The following is a 20,453-nucleotide window of genomic DNA, read 5'->3' on the forward strand; positions in this document are numbered from 1 at the left end:
CTGCCATTTTCTAAACACTTTCAAATAGTTCAAGTAGCCGAACTACATCGACACATTGTGAGCTTGTAGGTTGGCTATTTGAACCATTTGATTTTTTTTTTTAATAGTAAAAAATGGCAAAGAAGTTTAGGGATAATGGGTAAGGCACTGGCGAAAATAGGGCCCTGTATATACCCATGGGGATCAACACATGTCTGTCTGTATCTATCCGTCCGCCTGTCCGTCCGTGTCCGTGTCCGTCCGTCCGTCCGTCCGTCCATGTGTCCATCCATCCGTCCTTCCGTCTGTCCGTCCGTCCGTCATGTAATGAGGTTTTGCCATTGGAAATGAGTAACCAATATACTACTACTAGTTACTGGCAATAATAATACAACTAAAACACAACACATCACTGTTTATAGTATCGCGTCTAGAACAACACTTCTTAATCATAATCCCGTTATGTTATGAATAGTGAATCCCACATTGTTGTGTCTGGGTTTGGAGAGTCTTCAAAGAGGCCCCTGGATTACCTGGCTAATGAGTGTCTATTAAATCATTAACAACCTCGTTTACCAAACATATCCAGTTGACACCGGTGGCATTTCCCCTGTCAGCCGGTGACAACCGCATATCCTCCACCCCGACCTTTCCGCAAATTGGACGGCGGTTCCGGCTGTCACCGGTCTGACCAGTCGCCGCTTAAAGCCTCACCTTGACGCGCTCTGACTAAACCTCAATTTAATTAAACACTTGAACCCTACTGTCCCCCATTTTCTGGGGGGAATGCTCGGTGGAAATAGCCGAGCTACCAAAGCTCAAAGTCAGTTTCATGTGTCGCATGCAGACGGCAAACATTCACCGCTGGATGTGTGAAGCCAATAAGGAAGTCAATAATATTTAACTTCATCATGAAATTAACCTTGTTTTCAAACCAAGGTTTCAATTTAACCAAGTTTAATATGTCCTATCATTGTTAGTAAGGATGCTGCAGTTCTCCTTAATGGCCTAGAAGGTGTCACTATCTATATTTTTGCGGTGTTCCATTAGAAGAGAGAGGATAGAGGTAGAAGGGAAAGAGATAGAAAACAGGTTAAATAAAATAAATAGACATACTTAAAGATAGCATATGTGACAGCAGGTACATATACATGCTATTTAGAAACATTAGCATCGTATGCAGCATGTACTTGTTATTTTAGAAACATTAGCATACTTTCTTCACAATCTTCACAATGCATAACGACACGTTGTGAGCTTGTACATCGACTATTTTCCTGACTAAGTGATTTGGTGTAGAGGGAAATACTAGCCGGCCTAGTACAAAGCCCTAAGTGACCTCAGTCAGCTAAGTACAGCATACATGTAGGGTTTAAGTGGTTAAAGAGGGAGTGTGTTTTTGAGAAATCCTTTTGTCTGTCTGTCTGTCTGTCTGTCTGTCTGTCTGTCTGTCTGTCTGTCTGTCTGTCAGCATGCATGCACTGATTGTGTGTACTGTATGTGTACGCATGCATATATGGTATACTGAACGTACGTGTGTGTGTGTGTGTGTGTGTGTGTGTGTGTGTGTGTGTGTGTGTGTGTGTGTGTGTGTGTGTGTGTGTGTGTGTGTGTGTGTGTGTGTGTGTGTGTGTGTGTGTGTGTGTGTGTGTGTGTGCGCAATGCATATGGCATGTGTATGTCTGTGTGTTTGTGTGTGTGTGCATGTGCGCGTGTTTGTGTGTGTGTGTACGTGTGTGTGTGTGCTTGTGTGTGTGCGCTTGCGTGCACATGTTGAGTAATGAAGGTTGGTGATTTCTATTAGACAGCAGTTGGTTGGTTGTTTTGGGAGCTGCGCGCGCGCGTGTGCGTGTGTGTGTCTGTGCGTGTGCGCGTGTTGCGTGGGGAGCACGCTATCTCCTCTCTGCAGCTTTGAGTCGTTGTTCTCTCTCCGAAGAGAAGCGACGACGTCGGAATAATGGGAGAAAGCGCGTTGTGTGGTCTCAGCAACTTTGGAACGGCTTAAGATATACATTCCACTACTCTATGGCAGAATGTGTGTGTGTGAGTGTGAGTGTGCGTGTGCGCGCGCGCACGTGTGTGTACAAAGTACTTGCATTACTATACTTGCGAGGTCCAAATAGAAGTTGAGAACATTCAGGTTAAGGTTATTGTTCTCTATTTTTTAGACCAGGGGTCGTCCACGTTTTTCAGGCCAAGGACCCCCATAGCTGAGAGAGAGATGGAGCAGGGACCCCCACACTACACACTGTATTCATGTTAAGTTTGTGTTTTCAGACATTTAACCACTTAAACCTTCAATACTTTTTAAACTTGACCGTTGGCACTGTACTTGGTCTGCTCTTTTTCTCCCTTCTACACCAAACGTCTTTGCACAACGCCTCGCAGGCGCCTAACGTAGGGGGGGGTTTCCGGGTTGAATGGGAAACATGGCCACAGGCTGACTAAAGAAGCGATTTTAAACGGTTGTTTCGTGTCGGACCAAAGCGTTAGGGTGCCGGTCCATACCTCAAACATCCGTACAGTTTGGAAACTACCATTAGTTTTTGGATACGATGTGGCGAAAAGGGTAATCCACGGACCCTTTGCGGCCTCGCAGTGGAACCTCATCTCGGAGCTGTGTATAGCGGAGTGAGAGGTTCGTAATGGGGCTAGCTCACAACGTTGATGCAGCAGCACACCGTGTTGTGAGCTTGTAAATCTGCTTCAGGGTTAGGCTTAAAAATGCCCCAAAAAAAAAACCCTTGTAAATATGGCATTCATAAAATAAGGATAGTAACACAAACGTGCACATGCCTGTGTGTGTGCGTGCGTGCGTGCGTGCGTGCGTGCGTGCGTGCGTGCGCGCGCGCGTGCGTGCGTGCGTGCGTGCGTGCGTGCGTGTGTGTGTGTGTGTTGCATTGCGGTTTGGCTGCGGTTAATCTGTTAAACACAGAATCAACAGAAACCATGGTCTCCTCATTGACCTTATATGTGAAAGTCAATACGCTGCTACACAACTGCTCTGTTGTTGATTAAATGGAGCTTGTGGGTGTGTGTGTGTGTGTGTGTGTGTGTGTGTGTGTGTGTGTGTGTGTGTGTACAGTATATGATACTTAATGTACACGAGTGTGTGTGTGTGTGTGTGTGTGTGTGTGTGTGTGTGTGTGTGTGTGTGTGTGTGTGTGTGTGTGTGTGTGTGTGTGTGTGTGTGTGTGTGTGTGTGTGTGTGTGTGTCGTAGGAAATCGACAACATGCTGTCACAATTATAAACGTCCAATCGATGTCCTCTTGATAAGACCTAAATGAACGTCTTATTTCGTCGATGCCGGGTCGAACCCTTGTGTACGTCCAATAGTGTTACTTTTCATGGAAGGCTTAAAACTGTGTCGTTATTATTTAGTCACAAGCCCTTGTTAATATGTCAGCGTTTTTAAAACACACACACACACACACACACACACACACACACACACACACACACACACACACACACACACACACACACACACACACGTAAACACTTTCAATTATCACGTTCAAACTTTTGCATTGTGAGCTTGTAGATCTGCTATTTTTTGCTGCTTTTGTAGTATAATTAAACAGAGCATTACAATATGGAGATATGAGGTTTCTGACGACGATGGACAGTATTTCCCAGTGTTAAACTGGAGGATATTTTTCTGTGGAACAGATTAATCCAATACCACCCTCCTCTCTCTCTCTCTCTCTCTCTCTCTCTCTCTCTCTCTCTCTCTCTCTCTCTCTCTGTCTCTGTCTCTCTCTCTCTCTCTCTCTCTCTCTCTCTCTCTCTTTCTCTCTTTCTCTCTGCCTCTCTCTCTCTGTCTTTAACCCATTAAGACCTGAGGCCGCGTCTAAAAAATTCTAAATCCTAAAAAAAAAAAAAAAACACGATTTTTTAATAGCCAAAGAAATCGTGACACAGATGCGTTCCAGGTCTTAATGGGTTAATCACTGTAATGATATTTTGCCATTGGAATTAATTAAAACAAATACAATCATTACTGACAACCACTGCTGAAACACAACACGTCATGGCATTGTGTCTAGAATATTTGGACTCTCATGTGCTGTTCTAGGCAGCCATTATGCTCTGTTTTGTTCTGTCCTTTGTTTTGTGTTGGTAGTTGTTATGGTTTGTTCCTGTGTAGTCTTGTGCTCGTTGTATTGTTTTGTTATGTCTTCTGATTTTAGTAGTATGTGTTGCTTTGGTTATTCTTGTTGTTGTATTGATGTTATGTTTTGAATTTTCTACATTTGTGGTGTCTCGCTGGTCTAATCATAATATTTGAGTTGATTATGGTGGTCTTGTGGTATCGTTTTGTTTTACCCTCTTCTGTCGTACATTACGTGTTGCTTAACCACACAGACCCATAGACTGTAAAAAATAATGGACGAAGGGGGCCGTGACGTCATCCGTTTTGAAGCCTCTATTTCAGCTAATTCAAATCCACCATCTTGGAAGTTCCGGTCCCAACTGGAACTGGAAAACAAATAGTATTGGGAGAAAAGTCTCCATTTAGCAGAGTCAGTAAAAGCTTACCCTTCTTTCTAATTAATAAAAAAAAATAATGGAGCATAATTTACAAAAAAAAACACCTATCATTCTGCGTGAAAGAACCATGAACCTTATAGCATCCTTACTGTGGAACATGTCATAATATTTGGGCAGACGTTTGTCAAAAATAGCCGATGCACAACGTCGCAACGCCTTGCGAAACGTTATGAGCTTGTAGAACGTCTATTGTCGGCAAATAGATTTGGTGTGGGGACGGACCAGGTACAGACTCCTGGGGGACCCCAGTCAATAGGGTTTAAGTAGTCTCTCTCTCTCATCTGTCATTTTAGATTTCTTTGGCTATTCAAAACTAGAAGATATACAGTACAAGCTAATAGCACGGCACCAAGTACCGAGCTTGTACATCTGCATTTTTTTGTTTAGATATATATATTTTAAGTGAACATTTTTAACTAAAATCTTTGCTTCTGGGGATTCTACAAATGTCTTTTTTTTTTTCATATCAAGGACCCCCAAAATTATATGTATTTGCCGACCCCCTCCAGGGACGCCCAGAAACAAAGATTTGAGTTACAAATGTTCGCTTAAAAAAATATATATATATATATTCAAAAATGTGCAAACAAAAAAATAGCAGATCTACAAGCTCATAGCGCGGCACTAGCTTGTATATCTGCTATTTTTGAATAGCCATGGCAGAGAAATATTTTTAAATATCTTGATTTAATAAAGTATTTAATCAATATTCTCTCTCATCCTCTCTCTCAGAGAAGACCATGGACTGCTCTTCAGAGCTGGAGGAGTTCTTCAGCAAGCGTAAGCTGGGCGACAGCGAGAGCCACGTGGTGAGCATCGCCGAGTACCTCCAGCGGGGCGACACGGCCATCATCTACCCCGAGGCCCCCGAGGAGCTGTCCCGCCTAGGCACGCCCGAGGCCAACGGCCCCGAGGAGAACGGTACGGAGGAGCACCGAGGTGTGTGTCGGTGTGTGTCTGACACTTTGTGTGCGTGTGGGTGTGCGTGTGCATGTGGGTGTGCGTGTGTGAGTGTAGGGTTGGGATACTTTTAGGATTTTAACAATTCCGATTCCTTAACGCAGTGGTCTTCAACAGAGGATCCGGGACCCCTAGGGGGTCCTCAGAGTTACTGCAGGGGGTCCGTCAAATCTTTGTGCGATAGGATAATATTTTTTTGCGTGAACCACTTGAACCCTAGCTAGCACCCCTGTTCTAAGGACTGCGAGGCATTGTGAGCTTGTTGATCGGCTATTTTGGGCAAAGAGAGGTGAAAAAAGAGCAGACCAAGTACAGAGTGAATGGTGAAGTTTACTAAGAATTGACGGTTTAAGTGGTTAAATGTCTGAAAATAACATGAATCCAACATCTATAAAATATTTAATCTGCACTACAATTGTATGCAATATATAGAGGGGGTCCCTGCTTCATCTTTCTCTCAGATAGGGGGTCCTTTGGGCTGAAAAACGTTGAAGACCCCTGCCTTAACGGTTCCCTTTGACGATTCCAGGTCTGTAACTATCACTGTAAGGTGGTACGTTTGAGAACCGCTGGTATTATGAGACGTGAAGTCCTCATACAGTACCAGCTCTGACAGTGAGGTTAAACCGGTTCCGGAAACGGTTACAAATGTGATGGAACGGATTACGGTTCCTCGATGTTGGATCCCAACCCTGTGTGTGTGTGTGTGTGTGTGTGTGTGTGTGTGTGTGTGTGTGTGTGTGTGTGCGCGCAGCGTGCACAGAAGCAGGTGTAACAACGCGAATGGGACGTACCCTCCCTGTAAACATGAAAACAGCACAACCGATAACATCGCACATTACTAATGCATGACACAAACACACGCACACATGTGCGCGCGCACGCACGCACACACACACCCACAGTCTATGAGTACACATTCTTGGAATGCGGGGGAGGTTTGCTTAGTTTATGTATTTTTCATGTCGATACCAGCCCTTTTCATGTATACCTGAATTCATTATGAAATCTACATGAGGAGAGGAGAGGAGCGGAGCGGAGAGGAGAGGAGAGGAGAGGAGAGGAGGAGGGGTGGGGGTTCGACGAGGGGGTGACATGAACAGACAGCTGGTGGTCTCACGCATGCCTGAGTGTTTACCTACTGACCCTGGAACAGCTGGACCCCACCCCCTTGTGTGTGTGTGTGTGTGTGTGTGTGTGTGTGTGTGTGTGTGTGTGTGTGTGTGTGTGTGTGTGTGTGTGTGTGTGTGTGTGTGTGTGTGTGTGTGTGTGTGTGTGTGTGTGTGTGTGTGTGTGTGTGTGTGCGTGCGTGCGTGCGTGCATCTTCAAAGTATCAGTCTCTCTCCCTCTTAATCAGTATTGTATTGACTTGTCTGTTTGTATATTTCTGTAAGGTTTTAATATTATTATTACAACCATAATATCAGTCCGATAATAATAATAATATCAGCACTGTGAATGGAAACATTAAATTAAGCTATTTCAGATATTACCCCACCACCATCTCTCTCCTCTCCTCTCAATTCAATTCAAAGTGGCTTTATTCAAAACAACGTATACAATTACATGGGAACAAATTAATGTGTAAACAGAGCAGTGTTGCATTGCATCTGAGAGGAAACCATCTCGCATAAACCATACGAATTGTGCATTTGCTGTCAGAAACAGTTCTACATCCACGTAGCAGAGGTTGGCTTGGGATACGCTTTTGAAACAAATGACATTAATATGTCGATGTTTTGCATTCACTTCACTTTGTATAAGACCTTGAGGACAAATAGAAAGCAATTTTTTTCAAGTGTATACAACCCATTAAGACCGGGAAAGTGTCGGTGTCATTTTAGATTTATTTGACTATTCAAAAATATCAGATCTACAAGCTCATTGCGCGGCACTCGGTGCCGCGCAATGAGCTTGTAGATCTGATATTTTTTGTGCAAAATGTGTGCAAATCTTTGATTATATGTCTGTTTTTAAAGTGAACATTTGTAACTCAAATCTTTGCTTTTGGGGATTCTACAAATGTCTTCTAAATCTTAAAGGACGACTTCACCACTTTTCAACATATCTTCATATAATAGGTCCTCACTAATGCTCATGATAAAATGGTACAATTTTTTTCTAATCAGTCTGTGTCTCAGAGGAGGGCTGTAGACAGTTCAGAAACCCGTCTACCAGTGACATCATCGATGGGGAATCCAAGCTAATAGAAACTGCAGGCTTTGTATTCCTTGAAAGTTGCAATGCAATAATAGATCCCATTGTTCTCGCCTTATTAAAAATCTGAATAATTTTTTTTTTTAAATCTTTTTGGAAAAAAAAATCCTGCCTAACGATGATGTCACTGGTAGACGGGTTTCTGGACTGTCCAAAGCCCTCCTATGAGACACAGATAATATCTGTATATATGTTGTATATGTTGAAAAGTGGTGAAGTCGTCCTTTAACAGTTTTCTGAAAAAAACGTATGTTGCTATATACGTTTTTATAAGCTGGTGCTCAAACTTTCTTAGGTCAAGGACCCCCAAATCGATATGTATTTGGCCGCTGACCCCCATCTGAAAATATTGAGTTCCAGGGACCCTTCAGATGTGCAAACATTTTCAAGGTTGTCTCAAAAATAGCCAAAGTATAGTATAATGGATATAGCTAAAATCTAAAGTGGCACGGATGTGTTCCCGGATTGAATGGGTTAACGGCAGTGGTAGAGAAAGTACTCAAATGTTTTACTTAAGTAAAAGTATCAATACTGCAATGTAGAAGTACTCTAGTAAAAGTCTGGAATTCCAAATGTACTTGAGTACAAGTACAAAAGTATTGGTATCAAAATGTACTTAAAGTACCAAATAAAAGTAAAAGTGAAAGTACTGAAATGTTTGAAAATAGCCGATCTACAAGCTTGCAATGTGTCGCGATGCGACGCGTTGTATGAGCTTGTAGATCGGTTATTTTCAAATGGCCTAGGTACAAAATAGGGCTAAAGTGGTTAATTTGTGTTTTATAATGTAATCATTTATACCTGCAAAGTAAGTAAAACATTTTTTAATTGTAGTGGAGCAAAAGTACAATATTTGCCTCTGAGATGTAGTGGAGTAGAAGTAAAAGTATTGGACATTGGAAATACTTAAAGTAAAGTACAAATACCTCAAAATTGTACTTAAAGAACGGCACTTAAGTAAATGTACTTAGTTGCTTTCCACGCACTGCTCGTATGCCTACTCCTGTCACTAAACCTCACAAATCTCGCTGTTCTCCCCCCCCTCCCCCTCCCCCCCATTCATTTACAGACCTCCCGCCGGGGACCCCCGACGCCTTCGCCCAGCTGCTGACGTGCCCGTACTGCGACCGCGGCTACAAGCGGCTCACCTCGCTCAAGGAGCACATCAAGTACCGCCACGAGAAGAACGAGGAGAGCTTCGCCTGCCCGCTGTGCAGCTACACGTTCGCCTACCGCACGCAGCTGGAGCGCCACATGGCCACGCACAAGGCCGGGCGCGACCAGGTGAGCAAACGAGCTGGCGAGCAGGTGTGGTGGAAAAAGCACTCAATTGTTTTACTTAAGTGAACGTATCGATACTGCAATGTTGAAGTACTCTGTTATGGGTGAAAGTCCGGAATTCAACATTTACTTGAGTAAAAGTACAAAAAGTATTACAAATTGAATACCAAAAGTGCTTAAAGTACCAAAAGTAAAAGTACTAAAATGTTTGAAAATAGCCTAGGTATAAAATAAGGCTAAAGTGGTAAATGTATGTTTCATAATGTAATACTGTATATCTGCAAAGTAACTAGTAACTAAAGTTTTGAAATAATTGTAGTGGAGTAAAAGTACAATATTTGCCTCTGAGATGTAGTGGAGTAGTACAAATATTGGAAATTAGAAATACTCGAGTAAAGTACAAATACCTCAACATTGTACTTAAGTACAGTACTTGAGTACATGTACTTAGTTACTTTCCACCACTGGTGTAAAACCAGGCGGCAAGGATGTGAAGCCAATAAGGAAGTGCTTTGCAGCACTGCAGTTCTCATTGATGGCCTAGAAGGTGTCGCTATTTCCCCCATAATGGCTACAGAACAATTAGCACACTATTGATTACAATGGGGATTTGACCGTACTTTACAGTTGATTGTATTACCTCAGCAATCATTGTCAAAAATATGTTATGCTTTCAGTCCCTATCTATCTATCTATCTATCTATCTATCTATCTATCTATCTATCTATCTATCTATCTATCTATCTATCTATCTATCTACCTAATCATATTATATCTAATACTATCATTTGTGACAGATGAGTAGGCCCTCAAGTACCCCCTCCCCATTCAAGCTCTCTCTCTCTCTCTCTCTCTCTCTCTCTCTCTCTCTCTCTCTCTCTCTCTCTCTCTCTCTCTCTCTCTCTCTCTCTCTCTCTCTCTCCCCCTCTCATCTTGTATCTAATGTGCTGTGATCCCTGGGCGAAAAGCGATCTTTTTTTTTTCTCTTTTTTTTTTTTTTTGATTGGCAATCATTATTAATTTTTCATGGCATTTTGAAGATGCGGATCTTTTAATGGTAATAACTTTAATTGAGGAACTAAATGGTTTTTTGATGGCCTCCGCTGATATGATTTTCCAGTCGCCGTGTTCACGATCGACTGATTGTGTTAATTTCCAATTTGGGGGAGAAAAAAAATAATTCATCAGCGAGACTGACTTACTTCCCAGTCTCAGTCTGCAATCGTAGCCTTTTTTTATTTAATGTAATGTTGCTTTTTGGACGCGGCTCCTCAGTCATCCTACATCATCAAACTTCTCGTTTCATGCACTGCATAAACGTGTTTATGTTGGCACTGTCTGCCGGAAAGCTCGTATAGGTCCATTTCAGGAATGTGAACCTATATGTTCCAATGGATACAGTGCAGTTATTATTTAGTGACAAGCTCTTGTTAAAACTTTTCATTTGTTCAATATTTATAAAAACTCACAGCCACACTTAACTTTCCTCTTCTACCCCGGATTTGAACCCGGTTTCCTGCGCAAGTGCTGACGTTTTTACCATTGAGCTAATAGAGCCTGCTCAGGGAATACATTGAATCTTGAGCATCAGGTCAAACTACGTGTCTAGGTAGACCTTGCAGATCTGCTATTTTTGGTACTTTTGCGTGACCCTGTAGTTTGACAAAGTAGGTCATTCATTTTACCAAAAAAAAGTTGTAAAATGGAGATACAAGGTTACGTAGCCGTGCCGTCTCTACCAGTCATTTATTTCCTATCTGTCTGAAATATAATGTAATCTGCCGGCAGTTAAGGGGCGAAATCACCTTCTGAGTTGAGCGGCGGCGAGGTTGAAAACCTATTCCTCCGTCGCGCCTCTTTAACCAGCCTGTCAGCTCTAAAACTTTAAGAGGTGGAATTTAAAAAAACAGATTGCGGTTAAAATTATGATCGCGGGCGCTGCGGTCCGTGAAAAAACACGATTTCAGAAGTTCATCACTTCATTTGGTCTGTTGATGTGTAAATCTTTTTGTCAAATATCAAGGGGGTGTAGATGCCTGTTTTGCTCTAATGTTACCATCATTTCTCAACAACATTTTTAGGTCATATTCAGAGCAACACCGATCACACATTACTTACATATTGGTTCTCAAAGTGGGGACCGGAGACCCCCAGGGGTCCTTAGGGGGGTTCCAGGGGGTCCCCAGCAAAATGTGTTAATATAGCATCACAATATTTTTTACCACTTTAACCTTTTATGCTTTGGCCATTCAAAAATAGCACATCTACAAGCTCATAGCGCGGCACTTATTGGTGCCGCGCTATGAGCAAACCTTTGAATATATATATTTTTTCAAGCAAACATTTGTAACTCAAATCTTTGCTTCTGGGGTGACCCTGGAAGAAAATATTTTTAGTTGTGGGTCCGCGGCCAAATACATATCATTACGGGTCCTTGACATGAAAAAGTTTGAGAACCACTGTCCTAGTGTGCAAGGACACAATCCGAATCAGAAGGTTAATGTTAAATGTTGCTCATTCATATTTATAATACAATTTCAACCAATCTAAAACACAACATCTGAATCAGTTTTATGTGTCACATACAGTAGGTGTTAAATGCAGTGGGTGAAATTCTCGTGGGCGCTCCATTATGATTTTTGAGTATTCTGTGAGAAGAGAGAGAGGTAGATTGAGAGCAAAGGGAAAGAGATAGAAAACAGGTTAAGTAGAACAAATAAAGATATACTATAGGCATTGCTGTTGGTTAGAAAGCTCTTATGACCACAATTGTTACTTTTCAGGGATGGTTATTTAGTCACAAGCAGTGGTAGAAAAAGTAATCATATGTTTTACTTAAGTAAAAGTATCAATACTGCAATATGGAAATACTCTGTCACAAGTTAAAGTCTGGAATTCTAAATGTGCTTGAGTAAAAGTACAAAAGTGTTGGCATGAAAATGTACTTTAAGTACCAAAATTAAAAGTACTCATTATGAAAACAGCAGATCTACAAGCTCACAATGCGTCGCATCGCGACGCATTGTGAGCTTGTAGATCGGCTATTTTCAAATGGCCGAAATGTATATAGAAAATAGAGCATTGGAAATACTCCAGTAAAAAAATACCTCAAAATTGTACTTAAGTACAGTACTTGAGTACATGTACTTAGTTACTTTACAGTCCTTGTTAATACTTCAACAGCTCAAATCTCAACCACACAAATCTGGGTGTTCAACCACCTGAATAGAAGGTCGCCCTGTGCCGTGTCGCACTTGTGTCGCGTTCTGTTGTTTTCCGTGTCGTTGTCGTGTTGTGCCGCGCGTTCTCTCAACCGAGCCTGATGGTCTCAGGCTGCGCGTGATTGGATCAGATGTCAAACGATGCCAGCACTCTCACCTGATCCCCCCAGCAGCCGGCTATAAAGGCCGGGCAGATGGATCGTCCTGGCACATGCCACAGTCCCCAGCCTCGTATTACCACCGTGGTAACTGCCTCGTCGGCGTCAGCCAGGAAACCTCCTAACTCCCATATTTCAGCTCTTTATGTTTTTTTTTGTGTGTCAATTAACGCTCTATGCGTCCTCGTGCAAGAGTGCGGCACAAAAGTAGCAAAAATGGCCACCGTACGAGCTCTCGACACGACACTTTTTGAGCCTGTAGATTCTCTCGATTTTTCAAATGTTTTGAAAGTGAAATTGTTTAACGGGATATTTCACTTTCAAATGAAATAAACATTAAAAAATATATATGTCATGTAATATATTTATATATATTAAATAGGGGTTGGCGTGGGGGTTGGCGAAAGGGCCTACTCTGTGTGGAGTTTGCTTGTTCTCCCCGTGTCTCCTAGGGTGGTTAATACCCTCACAAAAACATGTAGTAATCCTGGTCGCTATACCGCATCCCCCATGTACCGCCTCCCTCCATGGCACCTGATGGAGGGGAAGGGAACTGGTTGGAGTAACGTGTTCCTTCCACGCGTTACGTCCTACCAGGGAAACTCCCCCCTGTTAGGTGACAAGAAGGTCCGTTGACTCTCATGCATTGAAGGAGGCATGAGCTCGGCCCTGGGCTCCCTAGGCTGGTGCGGGGAGTGTAGTGCCCAGGATCACTTAGAAAATTGGCACCGGGTGAAAAAAAAGGGTTACAAAATCGTGGGATTATTTTTTTTTTTGAAAAAATATATATGTATATATTTAAAGCATTTGAAAAAGTAATGATAAAATCAAGGCCCCCTCACGCATTTGAAAGTGAAATATCCCTTTAAGTGTGTCTGTTGGTTTAATAAATATTGAACCACTGAATAGTATATAGCAACAGATTTGCACACTAATACTAGTCGTAGAGTTGTTCATGCAATGCATGCCGAGTTATACCCGGCATGCATTGCGGCCGGTTAAAAAAAAAAAGTGTGGGAAAAAGAGTTCGGGCGCTGAATGCTATAAGGAAAACAGTGGATTCATTTTTCTGTCATGAGTAAAATACCCAAAGTAAGCCTGTTCGGAAAGAGAAAGCATAAAGCTGTTAATATTGGAGAGAAGTTGTCTTTGTTTTCCTTGCCTTGCCGTTCGCCCACAGTATAAAACGGGGAAAGCATCTGAGTTTAGTTGGCTTTTCAAAAATAGCAGATATACAAGCTCACAGCGCGTCAATTTGTGCCGCGCTGCAAGCTTGTAGATCTGCTGCTATTTTTTTTACATTTTTGAAAAATCTTGAAAGGGTGAGAACTACTGATTTAGAAGGCTTTCTTAGTCTTAATCCGTTAACGAGAGCTGGAGACTAAATAACAACTACATAGAATCCATCATGCTCCTCTTTTTCCCCTCCATTTCCAGAAAAGTAACCGTTTTTTTGGGGTGGGGGACATACGAGGTATCCACCTGACAGCAAACGTGCTGCCGCTGCCCACCAGCTCCGGGCTACAAACAAAACGCCGCGGCGTTTCCCCCTCTTTCACAAAACCAATTAGCTCCGTTTGAGAATGGCGCTAGTTAATGTGTGAGGGGCAGCTGCTGTGTCATTTAATCTCTTCTGAACCTTCTAGTTGTTGTTTTTTTCAGGCCTCGCAATAAAGAACGCTTTATTCCTCACTACACAAGTACAAGAAGAGTGTTTTTTTTGCGGCCTTTGATTGATCGATTGAATACTTTATCGGTCAAAAATAAAGCACGAAGGTACAGTAAAACATTTAGGCTAAAAGGAGAACGCAAAACGTCCTGGGGACTCCCATTGTGGTCCTCTGCTACCTATGCCCTTTTACTTTTACTCCACTACATCTCAGTGGCAAATATTATACTTTTACTTCACTACAATTATTTGAAAACTTTTATTAATAGCTACTTTCTACGTTTGATCTATCTATCTATCTATCTATCTATCTATCTATCTATCTATCTATCTATCTATCTATCTATCTATCTATCTATCTATCTATCTATCTATCTATCTATCTATCATTCTGGGGTCTAATTTCATGACATCAGATTAAGGAGTGCGTCATGACATGTGCCCAGCCCCCCCCCCCCCCCCCCCAGTAGTACAGACGATTCGTTAACACGCCTCCAAGCTCCTCCTCCTCTTAACCAATTAATAGGGAAAATGATGACTAATTAGTGAACGTCAACGCATTGCTGTATTGAAAATGAACATTTACACCCGGAAAAATTAAATAATACAAAGTACTCCAGTAAATGTACTTAGTAACTATCCACTACTGAATGAACAACAACAAAAACAATGTCCCAGTGTCATTTATAATTAGCAGTATAGCGCGTTTGTGTCTTATTAGCCGTGGCACAAGTAAAGTTTACCATGGGTCCTTGGAGAGGGAAGGTAGAGGGGGAAGGTGTGTGTGTGTGTGTGTGTGTGTGTGTGTGTGTGTGTGTGTGTGTGTGTGTGTGTGTGTGTGTGTGTGTGTGTGTGTGTGTGTGTGTGTGTGCGTGTGCGCGCGCGCGCGTGTCTGTGTGTGTGCGTGTTGGGGGGGTCCCGGAGAAGCAGCTGTTGCTGTTTGTTTATGCAACTCGGCAACATACAAGCGGCTGGGGTCCCTCTTGGCCCCCCTCCCAACACACACACACACCCCTCCCTGCGTGATCTTTGAAGGTTCGGTGTCTGTGGCTTGTTTGAACAGTCTCCCTCGCCGTCCGCCATCTGTCTGCCCAGGAATGCCGGGGAGAGAGAGAGAGAGAGAGAGAGAGAGAGAGAGGGAGAGGGAGAGAGAGAGAGAGCGCAAAATCCCACCCTTCGCATTTGTCGGCCCACCAGATCAGGGTGGGGGTGAGTGGGGGAGGAATCATGGGGATGGTTGTGTGTGTATGTGTGGCGGGGGGGTCTTCTTTATTGCCCCCCCCCCCCCCCCCCCCCCCACACACACACCTTAGTACAACGCTGTGAAACACACTCCTCCTTTTGTTAATCTGTTTATTTTGGGATCGCTAAGGTGATCACACTAATTTTATCTTCACTATTTCTTCATTATATACTATATTCCGTCCGTTTTTGACCGGTAACTATAGTCCTTCATACTTTTAGCTACATACTCCGTTCCAACTCTACAACGTTTGGCCTACTTAGGACATATCAGGTACCATTTGATTTGTTTTAATGATTAATACTTTAAGAGCTATTTCACTTTTAATTGCTTAAATAATCCCATTCATTTCAATGGGGAAGTGCCATTTAGCTACAGTGGAGCCTATAGCAACTGCATATTAGACCATATAAACTGCATATTAGACTTAGCAACCACCTGTTTTACCCTAGCAACCACCTGTTTAATCCTAGCAACCACCTATTATACCCTAGCAACCACCTATTATACCCTAGCAACCACCTATTAGACCCTAGCAATCACTGTGTTACCCTAAAAAAAACTACATTTTACACTATTCAACACACAAATGCTTTGTGAGCTTGTAGATCGGCAATTCCTTTGATACTTTAGTATGACTCTATGTAAAGTGTCGCGTATGACGAAGTATGGCATTGATTTGCGCAAAACAGTCGAAATATTGGAGATACGACAGAAACGCTACGTTTCCCGCCTTAGTAAAAAGACGGAGAAAACACACTCCTCCTTTTAAGAATCAATTCATTTATTTGTGGCGTTTTCTTAAACGTTCAGCTCCCACACACCCTTTCCTCCTCCCACTAGGGGTGAATTGTTTTGAAGCCTGGCTCGATGCCTGCACGCTTTACCCCAGTGCATCTCAAAACATCTTCACATCAAGGACCACCTCCCCAAAATATGCTGTACCTCCCCCCATACCAGATTTGTCAAAAAGAAAATAGCAGATCTATAAGCTCACAACGCATGTATGTAGAGTAGAGTGGTTCAACTGATTTTGATGCTATTTAAAAGAAAAATGCTGGGGACCCCCTGGAACCCACTCAAGGACCCTTGGGTGTCCCCGAACCCCACTTTGAGAACCGCTGCTTCACACACAGTTATGTTTTTGGTTTTCTTTTGTGTTATCGGGTGTTTTGATATTCCGTGTGCGTGTGCGTGTATGAGCGTATGAGTGTGTGTGTGTGTGTTTTCCGAGGAACACCATCGTTCTTGTTTGAATTGCCGTTGGAACGCAACTGATGTTTACCTTTGAACGTAGAATCAAGGCCATCGCCGTGCGCTCTGTTCTCTGTCCTGAGATTATTAAAGACACTTTTGAGGATTCCTCAGAAAAAAAGAAGAGAAGAGTCCCAATTAAGAAATTTGAGAGTTTTTTTTTCTTCTTTTCTTCTTTTTTTCTCTCGTGGAGATGTACCAGATATAATTCAATCAGTGTGCACACAGGTATATGCGATATGGGAGATAATTTTCAGCCTCGCAAATGAGTTTGAATGTCCTTTGGAGAGCGATTAGGCCCCCAAATTAATGAAAAGCAAGATCAGATTGCGTTCTTCTAATGAAGGGGGAAACCTTGATCTGAAAAAAAAGAGAGACAGAAAGAATGAGAGAACAAACGAAAGGCTATAAAAAAAAGACAGGCCTCTTTTCATTTATTCTTTTTTTTCTGCTCTGCCAAATCCTAAAGGCAAAGAGGAGCCAGGAAATTAAAAGGTATGTGTGCGTGTGCACGCGTACGTGCGTGCTTGTATGTGTGTGCATGTGTTTTTTGTATTATTTAGCACCGGCCGGGCTCCAACCGGAGGTACAGGCAGTGACGAGAGGCGAGCCAACACGCCTCGCTTGTAGCCGCGACGCGCGCACGCCTGTGTTGTCTTGCCGACTTTGATTGCAATTATTTCACTACCCCAGAGTCCTCAAACCCCGAGCGCCGAGAATAGCGCCGACCTACAAGCTCACGCGGACGCGACACGGCGTGAGCTTAACCCTTTACGACCGGGAACGCATCTGTGTCACTTTTAGATTTCTTTGGGCTGTTAAAAATAGCAGATATACAAGCTCATAGTGCGGCACCGAGTGCCATGCTATGAGCTTGTAGATCTGCTATTTTTGAAAGGAAACCGTGAAAATGTGCGCAAATCTTTGAATATATATATATATATATATATACTGTATACATTTTTTACTCAAATATTTGCTTCTGGGGGAAAAACATATTTTGAGATGGGGGGGGGGGTCTGTGGATAAATACATATTATTTTGGGGGTCCTTGACATGAAAAACGTTTGAGAACCACTGATATTATAGCAAGTTATTTAAAAAAGACAGACATTTGTAGAATCCCCCAGAAGCTAAGATTTGAGTTACAAATGTTCACTTTACAAATATATACAACATATATTCAAAGATTTGCACACATGTTCAAGGTAAAAAAATGACCCACCGACGCGTTCCCGGTCTTAATGGGTTAAAGGTCTGCTATTTCTCGGCCGCCGTTGGGCGCGCGACAACATCGCCCGACGGAACATAAATTAGGCTGTACCCCCCGCTGGTTTTTGCAACCGATCTCAATGTGAATCTCTCTCTCCCTCCCTCCCCCTCTCGCTCTCCCCCCACCCCCACCCAATTTTCTCTCTTCTCTGCCCCCCCCGCAGCACCAACTGCTCAATCAGGGAGCTGGCAACCGCAAGTTCAAATGCACAGAATGTGGCAAGGCCTTCAAATACAAGCACCATCTGAAGGAGCATCTACGCATTCACAGCGGTGAGTTAACATGCATATTCATAAAGGCCTGATTTAAGACCACCTGAAGGGACAAACTGGGTGGTACGTGTTGATACATATAAGCCCGGATCATGGAAATACATAATAATAATAATAATAATAATAATAATAATAAAAATGTTGAGTTCAGAGGATGTACAGAAATAGGTTTGTGTTGTAGGGTTTGGGTTAGGTCCAGCTAGGATCCTTTAGGATTTTAATGATGGTGGAAATGATGAGTGAAAACAGGAGTTACTAACGTCAGATGGTTATGGTAGTATTTTACTCCCCGCCACCAAAACGGGGGGGAGTAATTGTTTGGAAAATTTCACTAAGTGCTTATCCATAAAAAGAAAGAAAAGGATGTAGGACTCTTTGGTCTGACCTCTGCGATCCTGGCAGAGTCCATGTGGAGGGTAAGGTTTTTTTTTTTTTTTGTTTTTTTGTATACAACACAAAAAAAAGACCATGATACTGACATTTTGGATTCAATGAAAAAAGAAAACGTTTGAGAACCACTCTTCCAGATGCCCTCTGTCTCATAAGTGAAGTGTCAGCATCAGCTATCTGACCTGCTGTATTTATGTACTTCCTCTAGGTGTCCGCCATCTGACCTGCCGCATTTCTTTTTACTTCCTCTAGGTGTCAGTGTCAGTCATCTTGAGAGTAAAGAAAAGGCTGCACACTCGTAGCCACGATGCAGGATGTATTTGAATGAGAAACCAGCGTTTCATTCCCTGATGAAGACCTTGCTAGGTCGAAACGTTGGTTTCTCATTCAAATAAATCCTGCATCGTGGCTAAGAGTGTGCAGCCTTTTCTTAAAAAATCATATTTATCTACCAAGGTCAGCAGCACCTCATCAATACCGGTGTGTGCCCTCCTCCCTTTTGTTTGATAGTTGATAGTGTCGGTCATCTTACCTGTTGTCCTTCTTCATTTCTCGCCCACAGGTGAAAAGCCGTACGAGTGTCCCAACTGTAAGAAGCGCTTCTCCCACTCGGGGTCCTACAGCTCGCACATCAGCAGCAAGAAATGCATCGGCCTGATCGCCGTCAACGGCCGCATGCGTGGCAGCATGAAGACGGGCTCCTCCCCCACCTCGGCGTCGTCCTCGCCCACCAGCGCCGCCGTCACGCAGCTCCGGCAGAAGCTCGAGAACGGCAAGCCGCTGGGCCTCGCCGACCACCACCACAACAACAACCACCTGAACATCAAGACGGAGCCGCTCGACTTCAACGACTACAAGCTCATGATGGCGTCCCACGCCTTCGGAGCCCCCGCCGCGCACTTCATGAACGGGGGAGGGGGGAACAGCCCGCTGGGGATCCCCAACCACCACCACCACCACCCCAACTCGACGGCCCAGAGTCCCCTGCAGCACCTGGGGATGGGCGGGCTGGACCCGCAGTTCCTGGGCTACCCGGGCCCGCTGGCGAACAACCTGAGCGAGGTGCAGAAGGTCCTGCAGATCGTGGACAACACCGTGTGCCGGCAGAAAATGGACTGCAAGCCCGAGGAGCTGTCCAGGCTCAAGGCCTACATGAAGGAGCTGGGGTCCCAGATCGAAGAGCAGAAGCAGGGACTCATGGCGCACGGGGGACACCCCATGGGGCTTCCGCTCGTCAACCACAACGGCGCCACCAAGAGCATCATCGACTACACGCTGGAGAAGGTGAACGAAGCCAAGGCCTGCTTGCAGAGCTTGACGGCAGACTCAAAGAGACAGATTAGCAATATCAAGCGGGAGAAACACAACCACGTGTTGGACGTAGACCTGGAGGAGAAGATGCAGGAGAACAACCTGTTTACGCCGTTTGCGTGCCAATACTGCAAAGAGACCTTCCCCGGTCCCATCCCGCTGCATCAGCACGAACGTTACCTGTGCAAAATGAACGAGGAGATCAAAGCGGTCCTGCAGCCCAGCGAGAACCTGATGCCCAACAAACCCGGGCTGTTCATGGAGAAGAGCTCCCACTTGCTGTCCTCTATCTTGTCCGAGAAGTGTCTACCGGCTCCTATGAACCCTTACAAGGACCACATGTCCGTTCTGAAGGCATACTTCGCCATGAACATGGAGCCCAACTCGGAGGAGCTGCTCAAGATCTCCATAGCGGTCGGCCTTCCTCAGGAATTTGTCAAGGAGTGGTTTGAGCAGAGGAAAATGTACCAGTTCGGCAGCACTCGAAGCCCGATGCTGGAGCAGCACAGGAATAACATAATGGAAATGGTCGGGGCCACAAACAACCACCACGCCCCGCAAAAAGACCCTCTGACAGCGAGGTCGCCGCTGTCGCTAGTGAAGCCCACCGATCGCATAACGTCCCCTTCCATCGCCGAGCTCCACAACAACGTCAACAACTGCGATGGTG

The 20,453-nt window shown here is 43.8% G+C and overlaps 1 protein-coding gene across 1 annotated transcript in view; it reads left to right on the top strand.

The window, feature by feature from the left end:
• Positions 1–20,453, top strand: part of zeb2b (zinc finger E-box binding homeobox 2b) — a gene marked incomplete at its 5' end in the record, with an annotated part of 54,960 nt that overhangs the window by 27,587 nt on the left and 6,920 nt on the right. The window contains 4 exons of the mRNA XM_084050908.1: positions 5,267–5,455; positions 8,781–8,995; positions 17,974–18,082; positions 19,035–20,450. Coding sequence (XP_083907034.1) covers positions 5,267–5,455; positions 8,781–8,995; positions 17,974–18,082; positions 19,035–20,450 — 1,929 coding nt within the window. The remainder of the gene's footprint in view (positions 1–5,266; positions 5,456–8,780; positions 8,996–17,973; positions 18,083–19,034; positions 20,451–20,453) is intronic.

The sequence above is a fragment of the Gymnoscopelus microlampas genome (assembly GCF_963454915.1).
Source record: "Gymnoscopelus microlampas genome assembly, chromosome: 24".
Taxonomy (NCBI): Eukaryota; Metazoa; Chordata; class Actinopteri; order Myctophiformes; family Myctophidae; genus Gymnoscopelus; species Gymnoscopelus microlampas.